Raw genomic sequence first — 23,568 nt, forward strand, 5'->3', positions numbered from 1 at the left:
TCTTAAAGTTATACAAACTCGCATCTCAAAGTTCAGAAAAGTTAAACCAAATTCATAAAAAAAAAAAATGTATCAGCCTGAAGTTGAAACCACGTCTCATAAATAAAAAAAAAAAAACATGTATCAGCCTGAAGTTGAAACCACGTCTCATAAATACCAAAATAAAAAAAATGTATCAGCCTGAAGTCGAAACCACGTCTCATAAATACCAAAATAAAAAAAATGTATCAGCCTGAAGCTGAAACCACGTCTCATATAAACAAAAAAAAAAAAAAAAAAAAAAAAAAATTATCAGGCTTAAGTGGAATCGAACTCACGTCCCAACCCAACAGATCTAAATCAGTCTAGTAGCAAATCAAAGCAGACGAAGTTCAAGTTAATCCTAGGATGCTGTCCCATCGGGGCCGGCGGTAGTGGAGTGAGTAGAGCTCGGTCTCCCCAGTTAGGAGAGTGCTACCGCCGGCCGAAGTTCAAGCCCTACGTGGGACAGAACCAGAACCGACGTCGATTCTGAACCTAAGGCCAAATATTACTGTCGATTTTAAATTAAGTTACGTTGTTAGTTGAAGTTTAGTTGAACACAAACAGACATACAATACGAATTATAACATAAATACACTTTTTTCATAAATAAAGAAAAAAGCCAAGATTTCAATCGAACTCCTATGGGGTTAGAACGATATGTCCCACCAAAAATTTCCCTTCCTAGGAACTTACTTTTTTCTTTAACGTATTTATTACGTCATAAAAAAAATAACCAAAGTGGGAATCGAACCCATGTCTTAAAGTTATACAAACTCGCATCTCAAAGTTCAGAAAAGTGAAACCATAATCATAAAAAAAAAAAATGTATCAGCCTGAAGCTGAAACCACATCTCATAAATAAAAAAAAAAAAATGTATCAGCCTGAAGTTGAAAACACGTCTCATATAAAAAAAAAAAAAAAAAAAAAAATTATCAGGCTTAAGTGGAATCGAACTCACGTCCCAACCCAACAGATCTAAATCAGTCTAGTAGCAAATCAAAGCAGACGAAGTTCAAGTTAATCCTAGGATGCTGTCCCATCGGGGCCGGCGGTAGTGGAGTGAGTAGAGCTCGGTCTCCCCAGTTAGGAGAGTGCTACCGCCGGCCGGAGTTCAAGCCCTACGTGGGACACAACCAGAACCGACGTCGATTCTGAACCTAAGGCCAAATATTACTGGCGATTTTAAATTTAGTTTAAGTTTTAAGTTTAGTTGTTAGTTGAAGTTTAGTTGAACACAAACAGACATACAATACGAATTATAACACAAATACACTTTTTTCATAAACAAAGAAAAAAGCCAAGATTGGAGTCGAACTCTTATGGGGTTAGAACGATATGTCCCACCAAAAATGTCCCTTCCTAGGAACTTACTTTTTTCTTTATCGTCTTTAAAACGTCATAAAAAAAATACCATATTGGGAAGCGAACCCATGTCTTAGAGTTATACAAACTCATCTCTCAAAGTTCTGAGAAGTTAAACCATAATAACAAAAAAAGCTGATACATTTTTATCAGCCTGAAGTTGAAACCATGTCTCACGGATCCACGGGAATTATAACTCATATACACTTTTTTCATAAACAAAGAAAAAGATTCCAAGATTGGAATCGAACTCTCTCATGTCTGATAGTTATGGGGTTAGAACGATAAGTTCCTTCTACCTGTTATTCAACGGATAAGTATAGGTATACCCTTTTAATCTGCTTTTAACAGGCATTATTAACACAGACGTTTTTTTGCTTTTTCTTACCAACTTAATAAGTATTTTAAAAAACTAATTTTGTATTCTTTTACTCAAGAGCGTTACCTCCATGTTAAGCATTACCGAATGATGCTGTGATGGCGAAGATGGCATCCGGAGATCTATCGCTGACTAGCACGAGTAGCCAGGAGGGTAAGTCGCCGAATGCATTCAAAGAACATACCCATATCATCTTTAATTTTAGAAGAGAGCTCGGAGTATGTGGGCTATGATAATACCCTCCGACCGCCATCCAACTCCAGCGGCAGCACCACAGCTGCCAACATGTCTAACAACAACGGGCCCTCGAAGGGCGTCAATAGCGGAGTGGGCGTGTCGGGCATTCCCGGTGGAAACGGCACAAAATACGATATTCTGCAGGCGCAGTACAAGTCCGCACTTCTGGAGCTAAATACCCTGCGCCACCAGCATGCGAGCACTAAGCGGCGATGCGATGAGTTAGCCACCGAACTAACTCTGTATCAGGAGCACTACGTGGCCGATCGCAACAAGTTCACAGATATGGTGGAGGAGAGCGCCCGATTCAAGCGCTTGCTGCTGGAGACCCAAAACCAACAGAGTCAGCAAGCCCAGAATGGAAACAGCCAAGTGCCGCCAGTCGGCAGTGGGAATCCCTATTACTTTGGCAAGACGCAGGGATGCGATGGAAACTGCAGTGAGAAGCTGGCCGAACTGAAGAAAGAGCGAAACATGGTAGCAGTGGAAAGGGAGAAGTACAAGAAGTCCTACATCGAGCTGGAAAAGGATCGCAACTACTACCGGGAGCGAGGCGATGAAAACCAGAAACTGAAGGTTCTACTCTCCCAGGAAAGTAAAAATGTGCTTTCCCTTACTGAGGAGCTTAATCAATTGCTCTCCGAGAAGGACAACGTACTGCAGGAGCACCAGAAAATGTCCGACGATCTGGTTCTGGCCAACAAGGAAATTGAAAGGCTCAAAAAAGACGAACAGCTTGCCAGGGCTGAAATTAAGGTTCTACAGTTGGCCAACGCGGACCTTAAAAAGCGCGATCTTCTGAAGTCTCGCGATAGCTCGTGGTCTAAAGAATTTCCAAGTGGAAAGGAGCTGGAGAACAGCAAGGAACTGGAAAAACTGCGAAAGAGCTTAGAGAAGGCTCTCTCAGAGGTGGAGCGTTCAAGCCAGGATGCCGAAGAAGCTAAACGCGTAAGGGATTGGGCCATATCGCAACGTGAAAAAATCGTGCAGGAGCGGGATTCGGTGAAGACGCTCTGTGACAAGATGCGCCACGAGAGAGATAAAGCCATTTCCGATTCGCTGATGGCCATCCGGGATAGTGAGAAGATAAAAAAACAGAAGGACGAAGCGCAGAAAAAGATCGACTTGCTGAAAGAACAAATGGAGCAGCAGGAGCGCCAAAATCTTGACAGTAATGCCACCGGGTCCCGACGCAGTTTTCGCCTGAGCAGTTACGAGGGTGAGGATCTCCTGGAAGTAGAGCTGTCCGGCTACGAGCACACGTCCGACCTTGGTATCATTCTGGATGACAGCAACAAGCGAAAACTGGTGTGCGGCGTTACCAGCAGTTCACCAGCCTGCGGGAAGCTCAAAATCAACGATGTGATCTGCAAGGTGAATAACCTGGACTGCCAGTCTTTATCGAAGCGGATGGTTCTTGATGAGATCCGCGCCTGTGCTCCTCGTTCCCTCTTGCTCGTATGCCGAACTCGTCACAGCAAGCGGCACGCCTATTCTGTTCAGCTAAAGACTAGGGATAGGGATTGCCCGCATGGTCTCCAGCTGGACATGGGAGTGTTTATTGCTAAGATCGAGCAGAACTCGCTAGCCTTCTACGAACCTGAGCTGGACGTGGGCGACCGAGTGTTAAGCATTAACAACAAGTCGATGGACTCGGTGCAATCAATCGAGGAAGTGATGCAGCTGCTCAATGATCCCCGCAACGATGGGCTCAATCTATTTGCCCTTAAATACGTGCAGGATCAGTTACCCCCGGGAATGACCACCTCGTCGGCGCAGACAGATTCCATTGACTCCATGCAGCATGTTTCGAGTGCTGGTGGAGGAAGTGGGCCCAGTAGCGCCACCAAACATCCGTCCAGGTTCGCCGAATTTTTCTTCCGAAAGCTTAAGTTCAGCAAGCCGGGCACACCAGAGGATAACTATGAGCAGGAACACGACGACGCCATCGCTGCTTTGGATTCTGTGCTCAGTGAAAACAGCTCTGAGAAGAGCAAGGAGAATCTGTTCAACCGCAAAAAGCGCACCAAGAAGGAAAAGGAAGCCTCCAAGAGCATGGGCACCTGGCCCCGTACCAACATCTCGCATGAAAACCCAACGGGTACTATGCGAGGCAATGAGAAGAAGCGTGCTCTGATGTCGCTTTTTACAGCCGGTCCTATTAATGTGGATAAGGACGACGAGCTAATGGGGGAGGTTGAAGTGCCGGAGAAGCAGCCAGCAGCGTTGATCCAGGACCAGTTGCCTCCACCGCTGCCCCCACAAATGTCCAAGCCACTGGCCCACATTCGGGGAACCAACGGAGGCGCTATAAAGACGCATCCAAACCGTAATTCGAATCCGGTGAGTTCGGGAGCTTTGGCACTGTTTCCCGCGCCGTCCAATGGAATGCCCACCGCTGGTTATCCCACACATCCGAGGCATTCGCTATATGGTTTGACTGCCGAGGAGATCAACCAAAAGCCGATCCAGCGAGCCCCTCTGATGGGCGCCAATGCCAGGGTTAAAATGCCCTCACAGGAGCGATACGGAACCAGGCCGCACAGTAACCATCGCCTGTCGTTAAATATCACACCCAGCGGGGATTTTTACCAGCCGAAGACCAGTGGTCAGCAAGCCCAGCAGCAAGTAATGAACGCCTCTTCGGCTTCGGCGGGCTTTGGAGTAGGTTCGGGATCAATGGGTGGTGGAACGGGTCCGGCGGCCGGGGAGTTTCCAGTGCGCAAGCAGCAGGTCTATGACGTCTTCCATCCGCCTCCACTGCCCAAAAACAGCTCAGGATCCAATCCAAATGCTGTATTTATGCCGCTTAATCCTCCCAGGGGCAGTCACCCGCTGCCCGTTGGACAACCGCCGGACGTGGTGTCTCTGAAATCGCAAAACTCTATAGAATCAATACTGTCTGCCAAGAGTCCCGCTATCAGTGAATACGGAATGTATGCCAAGCGCCATGTGCCGCTGGCAGTGAGGCATGTACCGAAGTACCCGAGTGACAGCGAGAGCATTGGCTCCGGAGTTCACGGAGGATATGGCGGGTTTCTCCAGTCCACCCATATGCCAGGTAATAGACACACGCAGCTCTTCCCCACTTTTGGACCCGGTGGTCGGGGTAACAGGAGATCCAGTCCATTGACCCTGCCTTCACCACCGCCTCAGCAGCAGTTGCAACAGCTTCCTGCGGCGACTGCACCGCACGACAGCGTTGGAATACCCACCGATCTGGACTACCATCCACACCATCACACGCAGACCAACCCGATGCCGCATCCACATCCCCATCTGCATGCTCCTTACATGGATTACGGACACGGACCCTATCCCTATGTGGGGGTGGGCGGAGGAGTCTCGGGAGTTGGTGGAGCTATCTATGAAGGCGGAACATTTCCGCGCAAGAAAGACAATCAGCGGTTAAGGATTCCATCTAATCCCAGTGTGGCCAGCAAGAGCAGTAGTATGGTGAAGAACAGCTCTGGGAGCATCGACCATCATTATGTTACGAGCACGGGACCAGTCTCCGGAGGATCCATGTCAGCTTCGTCTTCGGATCGCGCACCTATGTCACTGATGAGCTCCAGTATTCACAACAGTTACGGTGCAAATATGGCAGGAGGAAATGGAACTGGATCAGGCGTAGGAGTTGGAGGGGGCGGTGGAGGAGGAAGTGGCCGCGGTTCGCCCATGCCGCAGGTCCATGTAGAGGTGCTCAGCCATGGAGGCGGCGGAAGTGGCAAGCGCAACTCCAACGTGCCCGCGGATTTTCTCTGCCCCGGAGACCTTAGAAGAGTCACCATCGACAAGCGCGACAAGTCGCTAGGTATCACCATTCAGTGCAACAACAACGGCGGCGGTATATTTGTATCAACCGTCGCTGACAAAAGCACGGCGATGCGTGCCGGTCTCCAGGTGGGCGATCAACTCTTGGAAGTATGTGGCATCAACATGCGGGCGGCCACGCAGGAGATTGCGGCCAATGTGCTGCGGCAGTGCGGCGACTCCTTCACAATGCTCGTGCAGTACAATCCGGAGAGTAAGTATATCGGTCCCTCACGCCCCGCAGTATCCCATTCTAATTGTGATGTTTCCTGCAGAGTTCCCTTCAATTGAGTACGAGGGAGCGCACAACTTGGAACCAGAATCTCCCGTCAACCATTCGGGCTCCCCGACTCCGCGCAACTCCCCGCGTCCTCCTGCCCGCAACTCGCTCTTCCCGTTGCCGATGCAACCGCAGGTTCCATCAACGAGATCCGGCTCGAGAGCTCCGCTGTCGCATCAGTCGATCAAGGACCAGAGCTTCACCGACAGCCTGGAGAACCAGTCGGATATCAGCAGCAGCCAGGACATGCCTTCATCGGCGGCCACTACCACCACAACGACTGCCTCGGCCACGTCGACGGTGTATGATGAGGATCCCAAGCCATCATTGCCGCCGCCCCCTACATCCGTTCCAGCAGAGAGTACGTAGCCACCACTCTACACCCACTACTAACCACACCCTCCGGGTAGTAGCATGTTCCCATAGTTCGATCCTTCGACGGAGAAGGTAACCGTGCAGCAGGAAGTGTTTTCAGCTGTGTAAGGTACATATTCTCAGGGTCGTGAAGAACAAGGATTTTAGATTAAAAAGCTCCATTTAGATATGCCATACAGCAGAAACTGTATATTTTGTTGACCTCATAAAGTATACAAAAAAATCGAAAATATATAATCTATAGAAAAAATATGCATAGAATCAAATTCCGAAACGGAAGTGTATCAGCGTTAGTTTCACCATCATTATGTCACACAGCTTCCTTCCTACTAACAAAGCCATCAATGTTTCGTATTTCGCACATGACTTGACTTAGAATTTCTGTTCCAGCTCTAAGGTATGTAACTCTGCACATGGACAAGTCCAAGAACCTGGGCATCAAGCTATTTGGGGGCAACAAAGTTGGCATCTATGTGCACGACGTCGCGGCGGGATCGCCTTCTGATCATGCAGGCATTCGGAAGGGGGATCAAATACTGGAGTACAATGGTGTGGATCTAAGCGGAGTCACCGCTGAGCAGGCGGCCAATGAGATTTCAAAGCTCACCGATACGGTCACCATGCTGGTGCAGAATAAATTACACAGTAAGTAGCGACCACTTTCGTGTAGATTCCAGGCTATTGTATTTATTATGATATAATGTATTCCCTGCAGCCCTGAAGCAAATTAAAGACGAGCCAGGCGACTCCTTTTATATTCGCGTGGGGTTTGACCGGACTGGTGAGTTGAACGAAGACGATTTGCGCTTTGTTAAGGACGAGGTGCTATACGTAGACAATACGGTTTTTAATGGCACCTTTGGCTTGTGGCGAGCCTGGAAGCTTGATGCCATGGGCCATCGGAAGGAGTGCGGTATAATACCCAGTCAAATGAAGTACGTGTCCAAATTACTTAAATTCAAACTACTATTTTGGTATTTTATTAACGAATATTTTATTTGCGCAGGGTGGAAGAGGAACTGCGATCGGGTGAGGTGGTGGACTGTGATACGGGAACCGCCAGACGCGGCAGCACTTCGGCCAGGAGATCATTTTTTCGTCGCAAAAAAAACCAGCGCAGCTCGTCCCGCGACTCCACGGAGATTGCCAGTTTCAGCAACACACAGCTTAGCTTCTTTCCAGACTTAGGTCTGCTCAACGACGATGGTGGAGCTCTAAGCTACCAGCGTGTGGAGCTTTTAGATTGTACGTTATTATTTGTGAAAACTAAAAGAAGTGTATTAAAATTTAGGCCACCTTCTAGCGCCAATTCGCCGGCCCGTGCTGATCATCGGACCGTTGTCCGAGTGTCTTATGGTTCGCCTCACCATTGACTTCTCCAACCTCTTCAAACTGTGCGAGGTGACGGCCATGGACTGTTCGCAGGAGGCCATGGAGGAGGGTCTGAAAGAAAACATCTTTGTGGACTACCGGCGGAGGGGCAACAAGTTTGAGTGCACCACCGTGGAGGCCATAAGCAATGCCTGTAAAAATGTACGTAGTTCCAACAACTTAGAAAGATGTATGGAAAATCTTGCTAAGCTTCAAATATGCCTTACAGGATCGACGCCACTGCATCCTTGACGTTTCCATCTCCGCCGTGGAGCGCCTGCAACGCCTACAAATCTATCCCATTGTCCTCTTGCTGCGCTTTAAGTCCGCAAAGCAAATCCGCGATATTCGCGACTTCGGCACCGACAAAATCTCAGCCAAGGCGGCCAAGGAGATGTACGAGAGGGCCATGAAGCTGGAGACCGACTACAAGCAGTACATATCAGGTGACTGTTTCCTTTGGGCTATTGCCTTTAAATTTATAATGCTATATAAACTGATTGAATAATTTTCTTATTTTTCCACAGCCGTAATCCCCGGCGTCAGTATCAAGCACATGTGCACCCAAATCAAGGATGCCGTCGACAAGGAGCAGGACAAGCTGCTTTGGGTGCCCGTAACAAGTGGCTGATCCGATCGGATCGTCGCCTAGACAATTTGGACCTAGCAGCATCCTAGTTTTAGTTATTAGCACACAACGCGACACTCACGATTAGTATTTCTCAATGCGCATCAATAGTATCAAGTTCGTATTTGTTTTGTTCAACGCAGAGTATTCAATTGGCGCCAACTTGCAGCTTAGAAGTTAGGGCGCGGTATTTCTACCTGTTTCTTGTCTCTGTCACCTTATTAATGTCTATAGACTTACTCTTTATTTGCGGTTAGTCTGACCGCTCTGACAGCAAAATATGGTCAGCTCGTATCACAAACATGGAAAATGCTTCCACAATTTATATATCTTATTTATATATACCGTTTGGAACTAGATTTTCTTCTCTGGCGACATTCTACGCCGAAAGTCTGTTTGTATGCAATTAATTTTTATGTAATTGTAAGTAAACGCAACTATGTTTTTTATCATTTACCCAAAAGATTCGATAAACTCGGTGGCAATAGAGTGTGGCTTTAAACCCTTCAACTGTTCAACTGTGTATATTAATAGTTTCTACTAATCCAATTTCCTTTGAAAAAAAAACAAGCTTTACTTAAAACTTTTCTTATTCTGGCAACTGCCTTGGCCCGACTATGAAATTAAAAACTCGACTAGTTAAGCAACACTTGAAGTTTTTATTTAAATAAGTGATAGACAAAATTCTATCACTAGCCTTAAGTGGTAAATGGTTAAACTGAAATGAAGTGCCTTAAATGCCTTCAAATTACTGAAAACAAAAAAAAGAAACCCTTTTCTATAAAACAAATACAATTTATAAATGTAATTTATAATCGTACCCTTGTATACATTAAAGAGTAAACAGTAATATATCAACGTATTAAATACAATAAAATCTATTTTATACATAATTATTCTAAATACCGACTACATTTTTGCAATAAATATGTTTCCAGAACGGCTTATGGTCTCGTATGGGTTCCCCTAAAAGATTTGGGGTTTATGTTATGGCCACGTTTATGGTTATGCTTACAGCTACAATCTGAATGAATAAATACATAAATCTAATAAATACCATCGTACGCAGCTCAATGGCCGCAATGCGTTCGTAAGTATTTCAAGGTACATTCGCTCTGCAGGTTTTTGCGTAAATTGGGCATTATGTTGGACTATATTTACATTAACATAACGCCGCTTTTATGAATTAATTTAAAGTTATAATTGCTTATAGTTTCAAGTGTGATTGAAGGTCCGTTTAAAATGTGATCAAAGTAGAATTGATTGCTTGTAACTGGAAGCCTTAAAGAAAAGTATAGCTTAGTTCTATAAAACTTAAAACTACTGTACAACTGCTCGCAGGAGGGATTTCAATGCGGTTAGTCCTCCAAGAAGTCGAACTCGTCGCGTGGGCGATACCACTCTTCCGTGGCATGTTCGTAAATGGCCCGTTGGACTTCCGCCTCCGCAGCCTGGATGGGATCGGATTTTGGAGCATCGAATCGACTATCGGACCTTGGACTGCGCGAAGTTGCCCGGAACTCCATCGGTATATTGTAGCACTTGCATATGCAGCTGGACGGGAATCTGAACCAGTCGGAGAAGATACCGCGGCACTCATTATGCGGATCGTAGGCCAGCAATCTGTGGAGGCGGTACTGCTGCTCACATCTGCAACCGTCGCGGCAGAACATCTGCTTGAATTCGTGGGTGCACTTCTCCCAGTGGACGTACTGCTCGAAGGGATACAGGTTGAGGAGGGCTAAGACCTCGCCGCGTGTATTGTTTGCCCAGAATGGAGCCACCACTTCATCCTTAACGGGACAGGCATTTCTGAAGAAAGATGAATATTGTGTTTTATTATTTGATTGGCAAATCAATGGTTAATATTCTTACACGCCACGCAAGTTGCTAGCCACAGCCACGGGCTCTTGCTTCATGGCATCCTGGAACAGCTGGCCCTCCCTTAGCAATCCAGACTTGCTGGCGCTTCCGCTCGAGCTTCCCGCTGGAGATCCTCCCGCCGGAGGAGATGGAGCCGGAGCACTTGTACTGCTGGTGGTCAAGGGTCTGCGCTGCTTCTCCGGACTGAAAAGCCCGCTGGACGTGCCGGAGAAGAGCGAGGCGAAGCTGACGGGAGTGGTCACGGATGCGGGTGAGTGTTTGGTTACATTGCGACGTATCAGCATGGTTGCTGCTGTTGTGGTTGTGGTTGGTGTCGAGACGGTGCTCGAGACTTTTGGAGTGGCTCCAGTGGTGGTTGCCTCTGCCGGTTTCCTTTTCCTGATGGGTAAAGTTGTCGAGCTCCTGGGCACAGATGTGGTCTTCACAGTTGTGGCAATGGGTGGTTCTTGTGAGGGATTAGCCTCTGCGCTTAGATTTCGAAGCCCCAACTGTGGTGAGTCAATGATTTGTATATTTTCACCTGCTGCGGACGAGGGCTTCTCGGTGGACGTGGTTGATGGAACCGAGGAGGGCACCACTTCGTAGACGCTGTTCGACTCTGGACTGGGCTGGATCTCCACAATGTCTGCTTCTAATTCGGCTTCTTCGTGTAAAGGTGGTGCAGTTCCTTTAGTAGTACTTGTCGTACTATTGGTATTGCCATTTGTTGTGTTGGTGAACTCATTTGGAATTTGGTCCGTAGTGCTACCTAATATTTCGGGAGCAGTTGTTGTCGTAGTCGTAGCCTTAGTCGTACTTGTGGAGACTGGTCGAAAGTGCGGCTCCATTAGCACATCGTTGCTCTTGAAGCTCCCGAAATTCTCCCGGTCACGATCACGATCTCTGCTGTTCATTAGATATTTGGCACTCCGCCGTCCGCCATCCTTGCTGTATCGCTCTGCTGCCTCCTCCATGTCGTCCGCGTCCACCTCGTTGTTCTGGATCTCGTCCCGCAGTATAGAAATGTGCCTCACATCGCCGTACATGCGCTTCATCAGGCCCTGGTTCTCGTGCACGAATCGTCGTACAGCATGCCACGGATAAGCCGATCCGGGCAGGTGGCAGAAGGCCTGCTGGCCCAGGTCGCATGGAATCGCAGCCAGCATCTGGGCCCGACCACGTCGCGATATCTTCCCATTTGGACTGCAGGAATTGGCCGAGTCAAAGCCGAATCCGGCGGAAGCCAGGGGTAGAGCCACCGCCAGTAGCATCAGCACACACCAGATGACCTCGCGCTGCAAGTGAAGATGTTGGACATTGGTTTATTGCTCAATTTTTAACTTTGCATAATAAACTACTTATTATGTTAATATTTCAATGAAAATTCGGGTAGGTTTCACTTCTTTCGTATTTTAACTGTTGGTACTTTACAAATTTCCTGCTTTTCGAAAGGCCTTTCCTTCCACCTGGATTTAGTGGCCAAACGACCACTCCAGCTAATGGAAATACTCAGCAGCTCCAGCTGAGCAGAGGAAATCTTAATTGAAACGACAATCGCTGGCTGATAAGCAAATGGCGTGACGCTAAAACTTCAGCTTTTGTAGCAGCATGTTTTGTGGAGCCGAGTGGGCTCAATGCACCTGGACCAGAGGACCGACTGAATTGGCCGGGCGGCTCTCACTTGGCCTAAACGAATGGCCAGAGCCAAGCACTCGACTGCAGCCGGTAGAAAATCAAATTTTACTTTCACGCAAAGCCAACTGGACAATCACAAGTCATAAAGATGATCGATGTGCATTTGCATCCCACCTTCATAGTGCAACGCCAGAGAGAATGGCCGCAATTGCGGCCATCTATACACGGCCACAAAGTTTTGAGCTTTACAAACATTTAATTTAATTACATGCAAGTGTACAATGGGCTCCACTTATATATATGTAGATACACAAGTGATGATACAAGATTTGAGGTATGACTTTTTCATAATGTGACGTGATAGCAACATGTTTTTCTCACTGCATGGATGCCACCGTGCCAGACTAACCGCCGTCGGAGCCACATCACCCTGGCGCACCCCGCACCACCCCGCACCACACGAATGGCTGACCAACAACCGGCAGCTGGCGGCGGACAACTTGCAACTGGACAACACCGGCCACTGGCAGCCGGCGAAGTGAAATGCAAAGAGCAATCAAAAGCGAAATGGGTTACCCAAGTAAAAGTAAATTGCGGCGCGCGCTGGAAAAGTCATCGCACATCCCGCCCCACCTCCCGCGCCCTGGGGCCCTTTCAACTTTCCTTTTCGGTTGCACAATTGACGCCCAAAAGCCGGGAATATTGGCCTCCAAGTCGGCTCCAATGGGGTCTCTCGGACCCCGAATCTTCGCTCTTTCTCTGCAGACCGAACCGGTTGGCCAAAAATCATATGCACTCGGCTTATATATCTCATATATGGCGAGCACATATCGATAGCGGGTGATTCACGGAACGAAAAGAAAGTGATCGGCTCCCTTGGCGGAAGTGTGCCCAAAATATAAGCCCAACACGATTTGCCATGCGGTTAGGTAATAATGATTATTGATCTGTGTTTCGTTTCGGGAAAATTCCAGCATCATTAGCATACGTAAGCAAGGTCAATGCTTAAGATATTTCGTAATATTTTCCAGTCAATTTTCGGATACGCGCTTCTAAAGCTTGAAGATGCAAATCACTTGGCTTAAATAAATTAAATTGCATATAATTTGGCGAATAGATAGTACTTTTGGGGTCAAATATGTCTGCTGTAAAATGATGATATTAAGTCAATCATTTACAGCACTAAATAAGTAGGAAATGTAGTTGGAAGACTTCTCAGTTTGCCTGAAGAGATGCAAGCAAATTATAATTATTCTCACACATCATGTGCCCAAAAAGAAATTTAAATATCAATGACATGGTGGAATTCCTGCCAGCGCTAACACCTTTTTTCCCATTTGGAAAGGTACTACAATCAAGTGCTCCACAGCACCCGAACCATGGCAATTACGAGAAGAAAGTGATCTGAGGTTGGAGTCGGAAACCCGAGGATGAGACCGCAACTTGGGTGCGAAACAAATGGCTCTCCGCGAACTAATTTGTGTTGAAAATCAAATCAGGTCAGACCGCAAGCAAAGAAGACGACTGAAATGGAAAGCAGAATTACTTTCGCTTTGTTCGGCTAAAAGTAAATAAGGCTACTGGCATTAGTGCCGATTGTCATGTGCATCGGGACAATTAAGCCGAATCTCATTCATTAACATTGTCATAATTCTTGGAAGCGCAGAAGCCACGGGGAAACTGGAGCAAATGCTGCTGTCAGTGTCCCAAGTCGGCGAAACAAATCAATATGTCCAATCAGCCGTGAGAGCTTGCAACTGCGGCAGTCTGTGCTGGCAGAACGTCTTTAATCTAGCTAGTCTCATTCGATTTCACAAAGCTCGAAGACATACTTAATAATATTAATAAATAAAGTTACAAAAAATTATTTTAAGCCACCTAAACTGAACTAAAAAACCTTGCCAATATAGTTTAGCCTACTTTGAATTACTTTTGATTCGTTGTTTGGTGCTTAGGAGAACATTATTAAAAATTTTTTATAAGAACAATTACTACTGGAAGCAATCTGTTTTTGTTGGCTACTCTCAGTTGCTTTTGTGGCAGAACTGAATGCGGCGACGCAGTGCCGATGCTGCGGTGCAGTGCAAATGGGCATTAAGTCAACTCGCATCGAGGAAGACATTTGTCAATCTTAGACGATGCCGAAGCTGTCGTCAGAGAAACGTATTGCAACACTTTAATGTGTCAGCGACTTTCTACGAAAACCCAGTCCGCGCGGTGGGCAGGAAGGGGGCTGGCCTCGAGGAGGAGAGGTTCCAGTCTATGTCTTCATTTCCCAAATACAAATACAATGTTGCCCGCCAGCAGTCCGTCCACCCGAGTCTCTTGGCGAGTGGCTAGAATGAATTATTTATAAATTCAATTGGCTCTGGAAATGAAGTTGATGTTACACTTAACCAAATTTGGCCTGGCCGCTGCTGTTTCTGCTAATTGCCAGGCGAGCAGCTGGCGAGTGGTGAAATTTTCCCCATCAAAACAAAAGACTCAGGCGACAAGCTCGACGAGCTTGCAGGCCAGCCGAAACAAAAGACTCAGGCAACAAACTTGACTTCACTTGCTGAAGGCTCTTCAGTTCCCTTCCCAGACTCGAATAGTGCATATTCATGGCGAAATGTTAAATGAAACGCAAAAATTTCACTGATTGGACACCGCCGGAAAAGGCCGCGAACTTCGTTTCCCACTTTTGGCAAACCGATACTTTTTGGGCAACCGATTCGCTTTCGGTTTGAGTTTTGGTCTTGGCTTTGGGCTTTCGGCTTGGACCAAATCCAACTAGTCGATCCCAAGCCGGCCGCATTGCTCTCGAAGAAAGTGAAACTTTTTATTTTATTCCGCCTCTCTCTCTCTCTCTCTCTCTCTTTTTCCCTCCTTTGGTTGGGACCGGCAATGCCAGCGAATAGAGCAAACACAGCGGAAACTTTGAGCATTTTGGTTGTTGGTTATGCTTTTATGATTGCGTAGTCATGCGTTAAAAGAAAACAAAATCCATTCCCGGACAGGGGGCAGAAGTTGTTAATATGCATAAAACGCTTAGCCCCAGCGTTTATCGATTTCAACACATTTTGGGTAAAATGACGGCGACGCGTGACCATCTTTTAATTGCGATTTCGTTTTCATCAATGGCTTGTGGCCAAAGGGGACACCAATATGGATTGCTTAATTGATTTTTGGTCAGTTAAAAGGAGACTCTATTGGCTTAGATATGATTACTTTGGCAGCTCCAGTCAAAGAAATGTAAAACACCACTGCAAGTAAATTCTTAAGTAGGCTCATAAAGTAATAACAAAATCAATTTGATTTTGTTCAAGAAAAGAACTACATCATACACAAATAAGTGCATTGTATTGAGGTGATATTAATGTTTTTCATTGTCAGACCAAATAACTGACAACTTTTTAACATTTAATCCAAAGATCACATCATTTCATTCGAATATTTTTAGGGCCATGGACATTTTGCATTGCTTGTATAACATCAATGTGTTTATTGTGGCCTGTATTTGCCATCTCGAGCTTCGCTGGCAAATTTACATTTGCTGGCTGTTGCAATTGTTGGGCTTTTGACACTTTCTTATGCAAGACGGCCGCCTTGGGCGATCCCCACTTACCGTTATTAGTCTAGTGATCGGCGATCGCCTATCCATTTGGGTGCGCACCATTGTTTACTTTCACTCGATTGACACTCGCGTCGATGGCAAATGGCAATGGCAAATGGCAAATGGCAATGGCAGATGCCGACTGCCGAATGCAAAATAGGTGCAAATAGAAATCTGTCGAAGGATTTGGCAATGTTTCACGCAGATTTCACACTCGCACGCTGACACACACTCGCAGGGCAATGAAAATTAGTGGTAAAGTCCATATTTCCATACAATTGCAAATCGTCTGCAGTTTCCGCGACCTCAGGGGTCTCGCTTCTGTTTTTTTTTGTTTGTTTTTTTTATGGTTTTCTTTGGGCCGGGGCGCTTTTCCCACTGCGCCGAAATCGAGGAAATCGAGGAGAGCCACCGAAAAGCCTGAAATCACGTTCACACGCCTCGAACTCACGTTTGCAACTGCGACGCCACCAGCGGCTGATCAAGCCCAAGTCCCACGGCAAACCGTCGGCCTCTCTCTTTCCCTTCCGCCGCCTCGCACCCAGCTCCAATGCACTGGGAGAAATCGGTAGTGCCTCTGGCAGAGGCTTACATCTAAAATCCTTAATTACGTGTCATAAAAGTTGCCCCTAAAGCCTTTCGAACTGTCCAACTATTGTACAAGAAAATACAAAAAAAAACTGTTTATTTTAAATTTTTATATTTGGAATTTTATATTTTTACATTTAATTGCTTGCATTTTTGTTTACACTTTGAGTGTGCTTTAATTTTAAAAATAAGAAATAATATTTCAGAATCTTACAAAATAAATTGTTTACTTATTTGTTATATAGCCAGGAACAAATTTTTTGTATAAGCACATCTTAATGGATCCCCTGAAATAGTTCAATAATAGAAAAACTTTTTGGAAAGCATTAGAAACATTAAAAGCTATTGCAGTTTAAAGTTTACAAAGTATCTACCATTGGTATAAAAACAATTTGAAATTTTGGGAATATATGAAAAATATAATAGTACCAAGAAAAATAATAGCACCTAATTGGACTGTTAGTCCATTTTTCTTCCGAGTGGAGAGAAAAAAGAGTGACGAAGTGAGAGAGACTGCTCGCTGGAGTTGAGCTGTGCGGCAGCGAAAACGCTTCTTATTTTTACTGTGCGGCATGCTTGTGTTTTTGCCTTTGGTTTGCTTTTGCAGGAAAACTTTTTCTTATTTATTATTCGTCGACAAACGCTGAAAAACGACCCAGCGCAAAAAAAAAACCAAAAAAATTAAAAACAGAGGAGTACAGCGACAAGAAAAAGCGCCACACGCAACGAGGAGTCTTCGGTTCTCGTGGTGCTGTCGCTGCTGCTCCAATGCTCCAATGCTCCAATGCTCCGATGTTCAATGTTCCAATGCTCCGAAGCGGAGAGTGCGTCTTAGTAGGTCAGTGGTGGACCCGAACATTTGTTGTTGCCTGGGCTTTGTTTTGATTCATTTGCGGCCGCTGGTGTTGCAAGTGCTGTTGTTGCTGCTGCATGTGTTGTTGCTGCTGCTGGCGAGGATTAGACGCCTCGTCGAGAACAGAGAGCTTGTTTTGGCGCGCATCTTCGGGACTTGATTGCGGCAACAGCACTTAGCGAGGGTTGACTGTGCCATATCAGAACTTGAGATGGCTTAAAAAGTACCTGCAGCCGTGCAGAAGAATATATATTATATTTTCATTACTCCATTACTTACGCAAATGCTGAATTAATTTACTATACAACTTTCAAGTCTATTTATTTGTATTTTAATATTTTATAGTGATAAACATACTCAAAGATATGATAACTGCTGATGAATAGAAATTAAATTGCGAGGGAATAGAAATAGTATTGTGGTGATAATGGTCACATTTTCTTTTAACAATAATTGGCAATCTACCTTCTTGTGAATTTTCTTAACGTATACCTTTCAAATAAATCTAAATGCAATTTTATTGAGATTAATGAATTATTGTGTGTATTAGGAGATGCATAACCATTTTCGATTCAGTTAAAGCAACCCCCGCTGCCAGCGGCCAACTGTTGTAAGCGGTCCGCTGTCCAGTCTAACCGCGGTTTAATTATCGTTGTGTGTTTATTATGTCCTCGCCCGCCCCCGAGTCTGCCCACCGCCCACCGTCCACCGCCCATCTCTCAACTCCGCCCACAAGACGCCGCACGAACAATATTGTAACTGCTCCTCATCGACCGTTTTTTATTGGCCACGAAAACTCCCATTGAGTAAGAGTTGCGCCACCAGGTGGTGCGGTGGGTGGTGCGGCGGTGGGTTGCTTGGCGGAGCTAGTTAGGGTCCAGCAGTGGAGTGGGTGGTCGCTGATGGATTTTCCTCCCTTTTCCGCGCCTGTTCCAGGCCGTTAAAAACTGGTTTTCCCCAGCAATTGCCAAATAATTGCTATTGCGAGATGTTGTGCAAAGGCGGCTGTCTGCACAACATTCATAAGAAACGTACCCAAGTTCTCAATGATGTTGTATCTTACGTTTCTACGGTACTTCCAAATGTAAACATTATATGTTTTCATATGTTCCATGTTTAGTCCAAACCTTGTGGTGATTTTGTACCCGAAAAGGAATCGTATCAGCTCGCCGCCATCGATATTTGGGTCAGCGCAAGTGAAAGTGCAAAAATAATAACTGTGGCTGCGGTTGCGCCTGAGAAGCAGGTTCACTTCACTCCAGTTGAACGCTTTAATCGGAGGTCTGGGCCAGGAAAGTACAGTGCGTGTGGAAACTACAAGTCCGTGAATGATTCGAGTCTTATAATAAAATCCGTATATATCGTGATATCGTATATATCTGTGTAAACTTTAATCGGTAATAAAATTGTACAAAATTGTTCAATTCGATATAAAAAAGTTATTACATTTTAAGAAGCAGCCCGTTTCAAATTATATGTACATGCAATTAATACTTTTAAAAGCAGGCTATAAAAATGTAATTTGACCTCAATAATTAAATACTGATTTACTGTACTGATTTGATTGAATGGAAATAATTTTTAATTTTGTTTTGTTACGCTGTTCAGAATTGAGCAGTTCAAATATATTTTAAAACCAAAAGCTTATCAGCTAAACGTTTGAAAAGACGTTAGCTGAGTTACATGCAGTTCAGCTTCTGTCAGACCTCAGGCGTTTCTTTTCAACACTACTTCTCTCATATCCGCGTAAGCGATATTCAATATAGCATTTTGGCACCATTTCAAAATAAACATTGTTTTGAAATGCGTTAAAAAGAAAGCCTGTCAGACTTGATACCGCTTTTGAATCTAGAAAAGTTTTTAAAATTATTTAAAACAGCAATTTCCGTGGTCAATCTGGCAGCGCAGGCACCATTGATCTGGTAGCGCTGCGAACCGAACGAAACAGCTGTTTTTGTAGGCGTCAATAAATTGGCTTATTTTGGAATTTTCCTTGAAAACAATGGACTTTCCGGACAAAATGGACTTGGAGAACGAGAGGGTACTGAAGCTGATATTCCCCGACGGAGTGCCAGGTGAGTGCAACATTGATAGCCGCCGACAAGGGCATAGAACTCATGTTTCGTGTACCGAACGCCAAAGACAACCTGCGTGGCAATCCGGAACTGGATAACTACCTGGCCAAACTGGGCACCTGCAAGGTGGAGCAGCTGAAGAAGGAGCAGACGCGGCTGGCGGAAGAGGCGCGCACCATCCTGGAGCAGACGCAGGACCTGGCCATCTCCAACTACAGAACCTTTATCACCACGGCGGAGAACTCGCGTTCGATTTTCAGCGAGTTTCTGCGGTCGGAGCAGCAACTGGACACACTGGTGTCCAAGTTACCCGACCTCAGTGTTCAGTGCGAACGCTTCTTGCAGGATTCCGCCGACCTGAATGAGCAACGGCGCTTAAATTCCATTACTCTGCAAAAGAACGCCCAATTGTTGGAAGTGCTGGAACTGCCGCAACTCATGGAGCGCTGCATCCGCGAGGGCCGCTACGAGGAGGCCCTGGAACTGGCCGCGTACGCCACCCGTTTGGGCCAGCACCAGGGACACATTCCCGTGGTCACAGTGCGTTGTTCTGCAGCTGCCTATTCTTCATTCTCTAAACGAATCCTTCCAGAGCATTGTGCGTTCGGTGGAAGCTCTGTGGCACACCATGCTGGTGCAGCTGGTTGCGCAACTGCGGACGGATCTCCAGCTGCCTAAGTGCCTGCAAATCGTGGGCTATCTTCGCCGAATGCAGGCATTTGGAGACAACGAGCTCCGGCTGAAGTTTCTGCAGGCGAGGGACGCGTGGTTGACCTCTTGTCTGGAGGCCATTCCTGCTGGAGATGGTTAGTGTGAAGTTCGTATAAGTAGCAAAAGGCTTCTCGGACCACAGCCACTCTATTAATAATACATTTATGCAATTTCATTTTTATCTTTACAGCACAGCAGCACCTATCCAAAACCATCGAGATCACTCGTATAAACCTGTTCAATATAATCACCCAATACCGTGCAATCTTCCCGGAAGAGGAGGCCACTGCAAAGACCCAGAGTTCCTTAAGACCGCTGCAGGGCGTCAGCTGCAACGGAGACAGACTTTTCCAGGCCTGGCTGCACAATAAGGTTGCTACTGCTTGACTGGTTTATTCGAATGTGTACTACTTCCTGCCTACTTTCTTAGATCGACGACTTCTTGCAGACTCTGGAACGCGATCTGCAACAGGGAGTTGGCTCCGTGGAAACAGTGCTTGGACAGTGCATGTATTTTGGGCTGTCATTTAGCCGCGTGGGCGCTGACTTTCGTGCGCTTATGGCACCTATTTTCGTGGGCGTGATCCGCCGTCGTTTTGAGAGCAGCGTGGAGCAGGTCGACGAGCAGTTTGAGCGGGAACTGGAGAAATTCACCTTAATCAACAAGGTGGCGCTGCACTCTCACGCCCGCAAGCAGGTTGATCCGGAGCAGGAGTCGTATGCTCCGCCCGAGACTCTGTTGGACTTCTATCCCCTGGCCGCCTTGTGCAATGGCTATCTGACTGCCTTGAACGAGCTGCGTCTGTGTGCTCCCTTGGCCTTGGCCACCGATGTGACCCGCTGTCTGCAGCACTCCCTGCAACAGGCTGCTCAGCGTGTGCTCGCCTTTTATCGGCAGGAGCAGCAGGCCTTCGCCGGCAGCGAACGAGAGGCATTTGTTCGGCTATGCTCATGTCTGGCCTACGACCTGGTGCCCTATATTCAGAGGTGTATCCACGGAGTTTTCCCGCCGCAGTCGCTAACCGTTCATTTGGGCATTAGCTTGCTCCAGCTGGAGCAGCAGCAGCTCACCTACTTGCAGCAGACTCGCATTCTGGAGCCCTTGAAGCACCTATTGCCCACCAAGGCGCTGGTGCAGCCCCAGGAAAAAGTCATGCAAGCTCAGCCAAGCGGCGGAGTACCTGTCTCTGCAGAGGGATAAATCAATTTAAAGCAATGGGAAAAATATGCATGTAAAAATATGTTAGTTGTTATGTATATTCCACTATTTATACACATACCTACCTTTAAGGACAAAGTTTCCTAACTATAAACCTATTGATGCACACTTCTGCATACTAATGAAATGGGATATATCTCAAAAAGCAAGAGAAACTGAGGAACTTCATTTAATCTTCATTAAAGTTACGTTAATACTGCAACTCACCTGATTCGGTATGGTTCCCTACATAATAACAAATGCCCAACCTTTTATTCCTAGACACCCATGGCAGCCTATTTAGCGAAAGGCTGCGCGGTTCTTCCACTAAATCGTTTTGTTAATTTTACAAATTTTCCGGCGAATAAATTCGCGAATGGTTTTCGGCTGGCGGTGGCCTTTGCTCCATCTCCGCTCCAGCGCTGACCCACTGGGGAGCCCCATTTTACTGGGGTCGCGCGAGTGTAATAATATTTTTACTTGGGCGCCCCGACGATCAAAAAGCGGCTCGTTGCGGTTGTCCACCGCCAAAGCCAAAGCCAAAGCCAAAGAGTTGCAATCAGCTCCACCTACTCCCTTCCATCTGCAGTTCCCCTACTGGCGCGTCGGATTGGGCAGTCCCGAAATTGTGGAGAATTGGCGGCGTGGTGGGGGAGGGCCGCGTCTATAAGCAATTTCGCGAACAATGACTAAATTTCGGGAAAAGCGAGCGACTTTTGTTGCTGTTGTGCCACTGCTGTTGCATCTGAACGAATCTGAATGCAGCGCAGTGCGCCGAAAATTGGAAAACATGGCAGCTGAATGGACAACTGGCGGAGATGGGGCATTCCACAAACGGCTGCACTGAGCAAATCAAGTTGTAATTTCCTTTCTCTTCCTTTTTTTTATTTGTAAGCAACAACTAGCTTTATTTTTGACTAACACAATTAATTAAAAGTTAATTAATTTAATAAAATGAATTTTAGTTTTTATTATAAATAAATTTTATTTAAATAACAAAAATTTACTAAATTAACAAAAATAAATTTATATTAAATAAATAATTATTTTTAATCACTAAATCTGAAAATAAATTCTTTTACAATATTTATTAATATTAACCAGATATTATTTTATTAAATAGGTTTCTAATGACTGTAAAATTGTTGGGCACAAATCAAAGTGTCCCAGAGTGCAGTCTTTTTTGCGAGTGCTGGAGGAAGGGAATAGGACATGGAAATAGGCATACACTGCTCGGCATTCAGCGGCGACTCATCGTTCAACGTCAGCGCCGGATGCATTTGTGGCCACGGCCTTTGTGGGAGTTCCGCTCTTCGAGGGGGAGTGGCTCACTAGGGGAATGGGTGGTGCAGTTGGGGCTTTGGACTGGGGGCCTCTGTATTTTTAAGTCCACCACTAAATACAAACGAAAGCACTCAAGCACAAGTTGGCCACGATTTCCCAATCGCAGTCTCTCCCAATCTCCGGCCTACTCTGCTCCACTACACACACACACGCACACACACACACTCGCACACACACGCACAAATAGTCCGCACGGCCGTAGTTGAAAGTCCGTAGTCCGGACTCGTCATAGTACAAATGGAATTTGGGATTTTGATTGCGAATCGAAATAGATTTTGTGGTATTTGGCAAGCAGTGCGAAACAAGCGGATAACAACCTGAGTTGCTGTGTGTGTGTGTGTGTGTGTGTGCGTCTGTGTTTGCGCCGCATGTGCGTGTGTGTTGTGTGTTCATTTGTTACTTTGGCATGGACAACACTGCGTATACGCGCTTTATACCGCCCGTTGATTGATTGAGTTTTCGAGGCCTTTTACACGCTCGCTGCCTTCGTTTTGGCCAGCCCCGTTTATTTTGCATTTTTCCCAAGCTCCATCCGCATTTCCACACTGCCCTCCCCCCCTGCCTGTTTGCATTTGTGCCTGTTTTTGCTGGCCGCTTGCTTTTCGGCTCGTTTTAATTCGTTACCAAGTTGATTTTGTTAACCTGAAAAGCCGATTTTCCACACCTGAAAAGTGTTGCGAATAAAAAATTGTCGGAGATGCAAAATCGAGATATAAAACGATATTTTTCGTGCAGCTTTATATTTAAAAGTATAAAAATCGATTTAAAACTAAATATTATTATATATACTACACACTTTCTTTAAAGTACAGAAAATACAATCAATTCGATATATTAGATGATAATTCGATAAGAAGATATATGAAAACCACCCAGAGAAAGAACGAGATTCTTAGTTTTCGGCATAAGTGTAAATTGTAAACCATTTTTGATCGATTATACATTTAGATTCCAACTAACCTACATATGGGTATAATCCATTTGAAACCGCATAAAATCGCATGGCAATTCAGATCGCCAAATTCAAGGACTCAAAGTACCTCATGTGCCAACCCTTGTTCATTTTCCGAAAATAAAGCAGGAAGTTGAGGCCAGTGTGGGTGGTTGGCGGGCGACTCGGCGCTGCTGTGCCATTGTCCGGCTGCTAATTTATCGGGATAATTGCCAAATGACCAAATGGGGAGTTTTATTACAGTTGCCGGAGGAGTGGAGCAGGATCACAAAAATGGCCAGACA

General features: G+C 45.9%; 3 protein-coding genes across 4 annotated transcripts in view; 2 read left to right on the forward strand and 1 right to left on the reverse strand.

Moving 5' to 3' along the window:
• LOC6543226 (disks large homolog 5) overlaps window positions 1-9,373 on the forward strand; it is a 33,829-nt gene extending 24,456 nt beyond the window's left edge. The window contains exons 2-10 of the mRNA XM_026978224.1: window positions 1,825-1,919; window positions 1,972-6,030; window positions 6,092-6,457; window positions 6,862-7,116; window positions 7,187-7,406; window positions 7,478-7,716; window positions 7,775-8,004; window positions 8,072-8,288; window positions 8,370-9,373. Coding sequence (XP_026834025.1) covers window positions 1,865-1,919; window positions 1,972-6,030; window positions 6,092-6,457; window positions 6,862-7,116; window positions 7,187-7,406; window positions 7,478-7,716; window positions 7,775-8,004; window positions 8,072-8,288; window positions 8,370-8,473 — 5,745 coding nt within the window. The 5' untranslated portion in view covers window positions 1,825-1,864 and the 3' untranslated portion in view covers window positions 8,474-9,373. The remainder of the gene's footprint in view (window positions 1-1,824; window positions 1,920-1,971; window positions 6,031-6,091; window positions 6,458-6,861; window positions 7,117-7,186; window positions 7,407-7,477; window positions 7,717-7,774; window positions 8,005-8,071; window positions 8,289-8,369) is intronic.
• LOC6543103 (protein spaetzle 4) lies at window positions 9,084-16,028 on the reverse strand. 2 transcript variants are annotated; one of them, XM_001969797.3, is made up of 3 exons: window positions 15,576-16,028; window positions 10,346-11,628; window positions 9,084-10,282 (listed from the first exon to the last, which is right to left on the reverse strand). In XM_001969797.3, exons 1-3 carry the CDS (start codon window positions 15,624-15,626, stop codon window positions 9,829-9,831), a joined length of 1,788 nt encoding a protein of 595 aa, XP_001969833.1. In that variant the 5' UTR covers window positions 15,627-16,028; the 3' UTR covers window positions 9,084-9,828. The 2 variants fall into 2 exon arrangements, with proteins under 2 accessions (XP_001969833.1, XP_026834026.1); XM_026978225.1 differs by lacking the exon at window positions 15,576-16,028 and adding an exon at window positions 11,765-11,879.
• Window positions 16,029-18,912: 2,884 nt separating this feature from the next.
• LOC6543023 (conserved oligomeric Golgi complex subunit 8) lies at window positions 18,913-21,136 on the forward strand. Its single transcript, XM_001969798.3, has 5 exons — window positions 18,913-19,079; window positions 19,147-19,619; window positions 19,672-19,885; window positions 19,981-20,162; window positions 20,221-21,136. The coding sequence occupies exons 1-5, from the start codon at window positions 19,007-19,009 to the stop codon at window positions 20,989-20,991; spliced, it is 1,713 nt and encodes a 570-aa protein (XP_001969834.1). The 5' UTR covers window positions 18,913-19,006; the 3' UTR covers window positions 20,992-21,136.
• The last annotated feature ends 2,432 nt before the right edge of the window (window positions 21,137-23,568 follow it).

This window comes from Drosophila erecta, unplaced genomic scaffold, assembly GCF_003286155.1.
Source record: "Drosophila erecta strain 14021-0224.00,06,07 unplaced genomic scaffold, DereRS2 tig00000055-arrow-pilon, whole genome shotgun sequence".
In the NCBI taxonomy this organism is placed as follows: domain Eukaryota; kingdom Metazoa; phylum Arthropoda; class Insecta; order Diptera; family Drosophilidae; genus Drosophila; species Drosophila erecta.

What these genes read in the sequence shown, in the direction of transcription:
- LOC6543023 (XM_001969798.3), top strand. Translation starts at nt 19,007, where the DNA reads ATGGACTTTCCGGACAAAATGGACTTGGAGAACGAGAGGGTACTGAAG. An exon ending in GACACATTCCCGTGGTCACA is followed by an intron (nt 19,620 to 19,671) that starts GTGCGTTGTTCT and finishes GAATCCTTCCAG; the next exon opens with AGCATTGTGCGTTCGGTGGA. An exon ending in GGCCATTCCTGCTGGAGATG is followed by an intron (nt 19,886 to 19,980) that starts GTTAGTGTGAAG and finishes TTATCTTTACAG; the next exon opens with CACAGCAGCACCTATCCAAA.
- LOC6543103 (XM_001969797.3), bottom strand. Translation starts at nt 15,626, where the DNA reads ATGGTGCGCACCCAAATGGATAGGCGATCGCCGATCACTAGACTAATA. An exon ending in CGATCACTAGACTAATAACG is followed by an intron (nt 11,629 to 15,575) that starts GTAAGTGGGGAT and finishes CTTCACTTGCAG; the next exon opens with CGCGAGGTCATCTGGTGTGT. An exon ending in GCTAGCAACTTGCGTGGCGT is followed by an intron (nt 10,283 to 10,345) that starts GTAAGAATATTA and finishes ATCTTTCTTCAG; the next exon opens with AAATGCCTGTCCCGTTAAGG.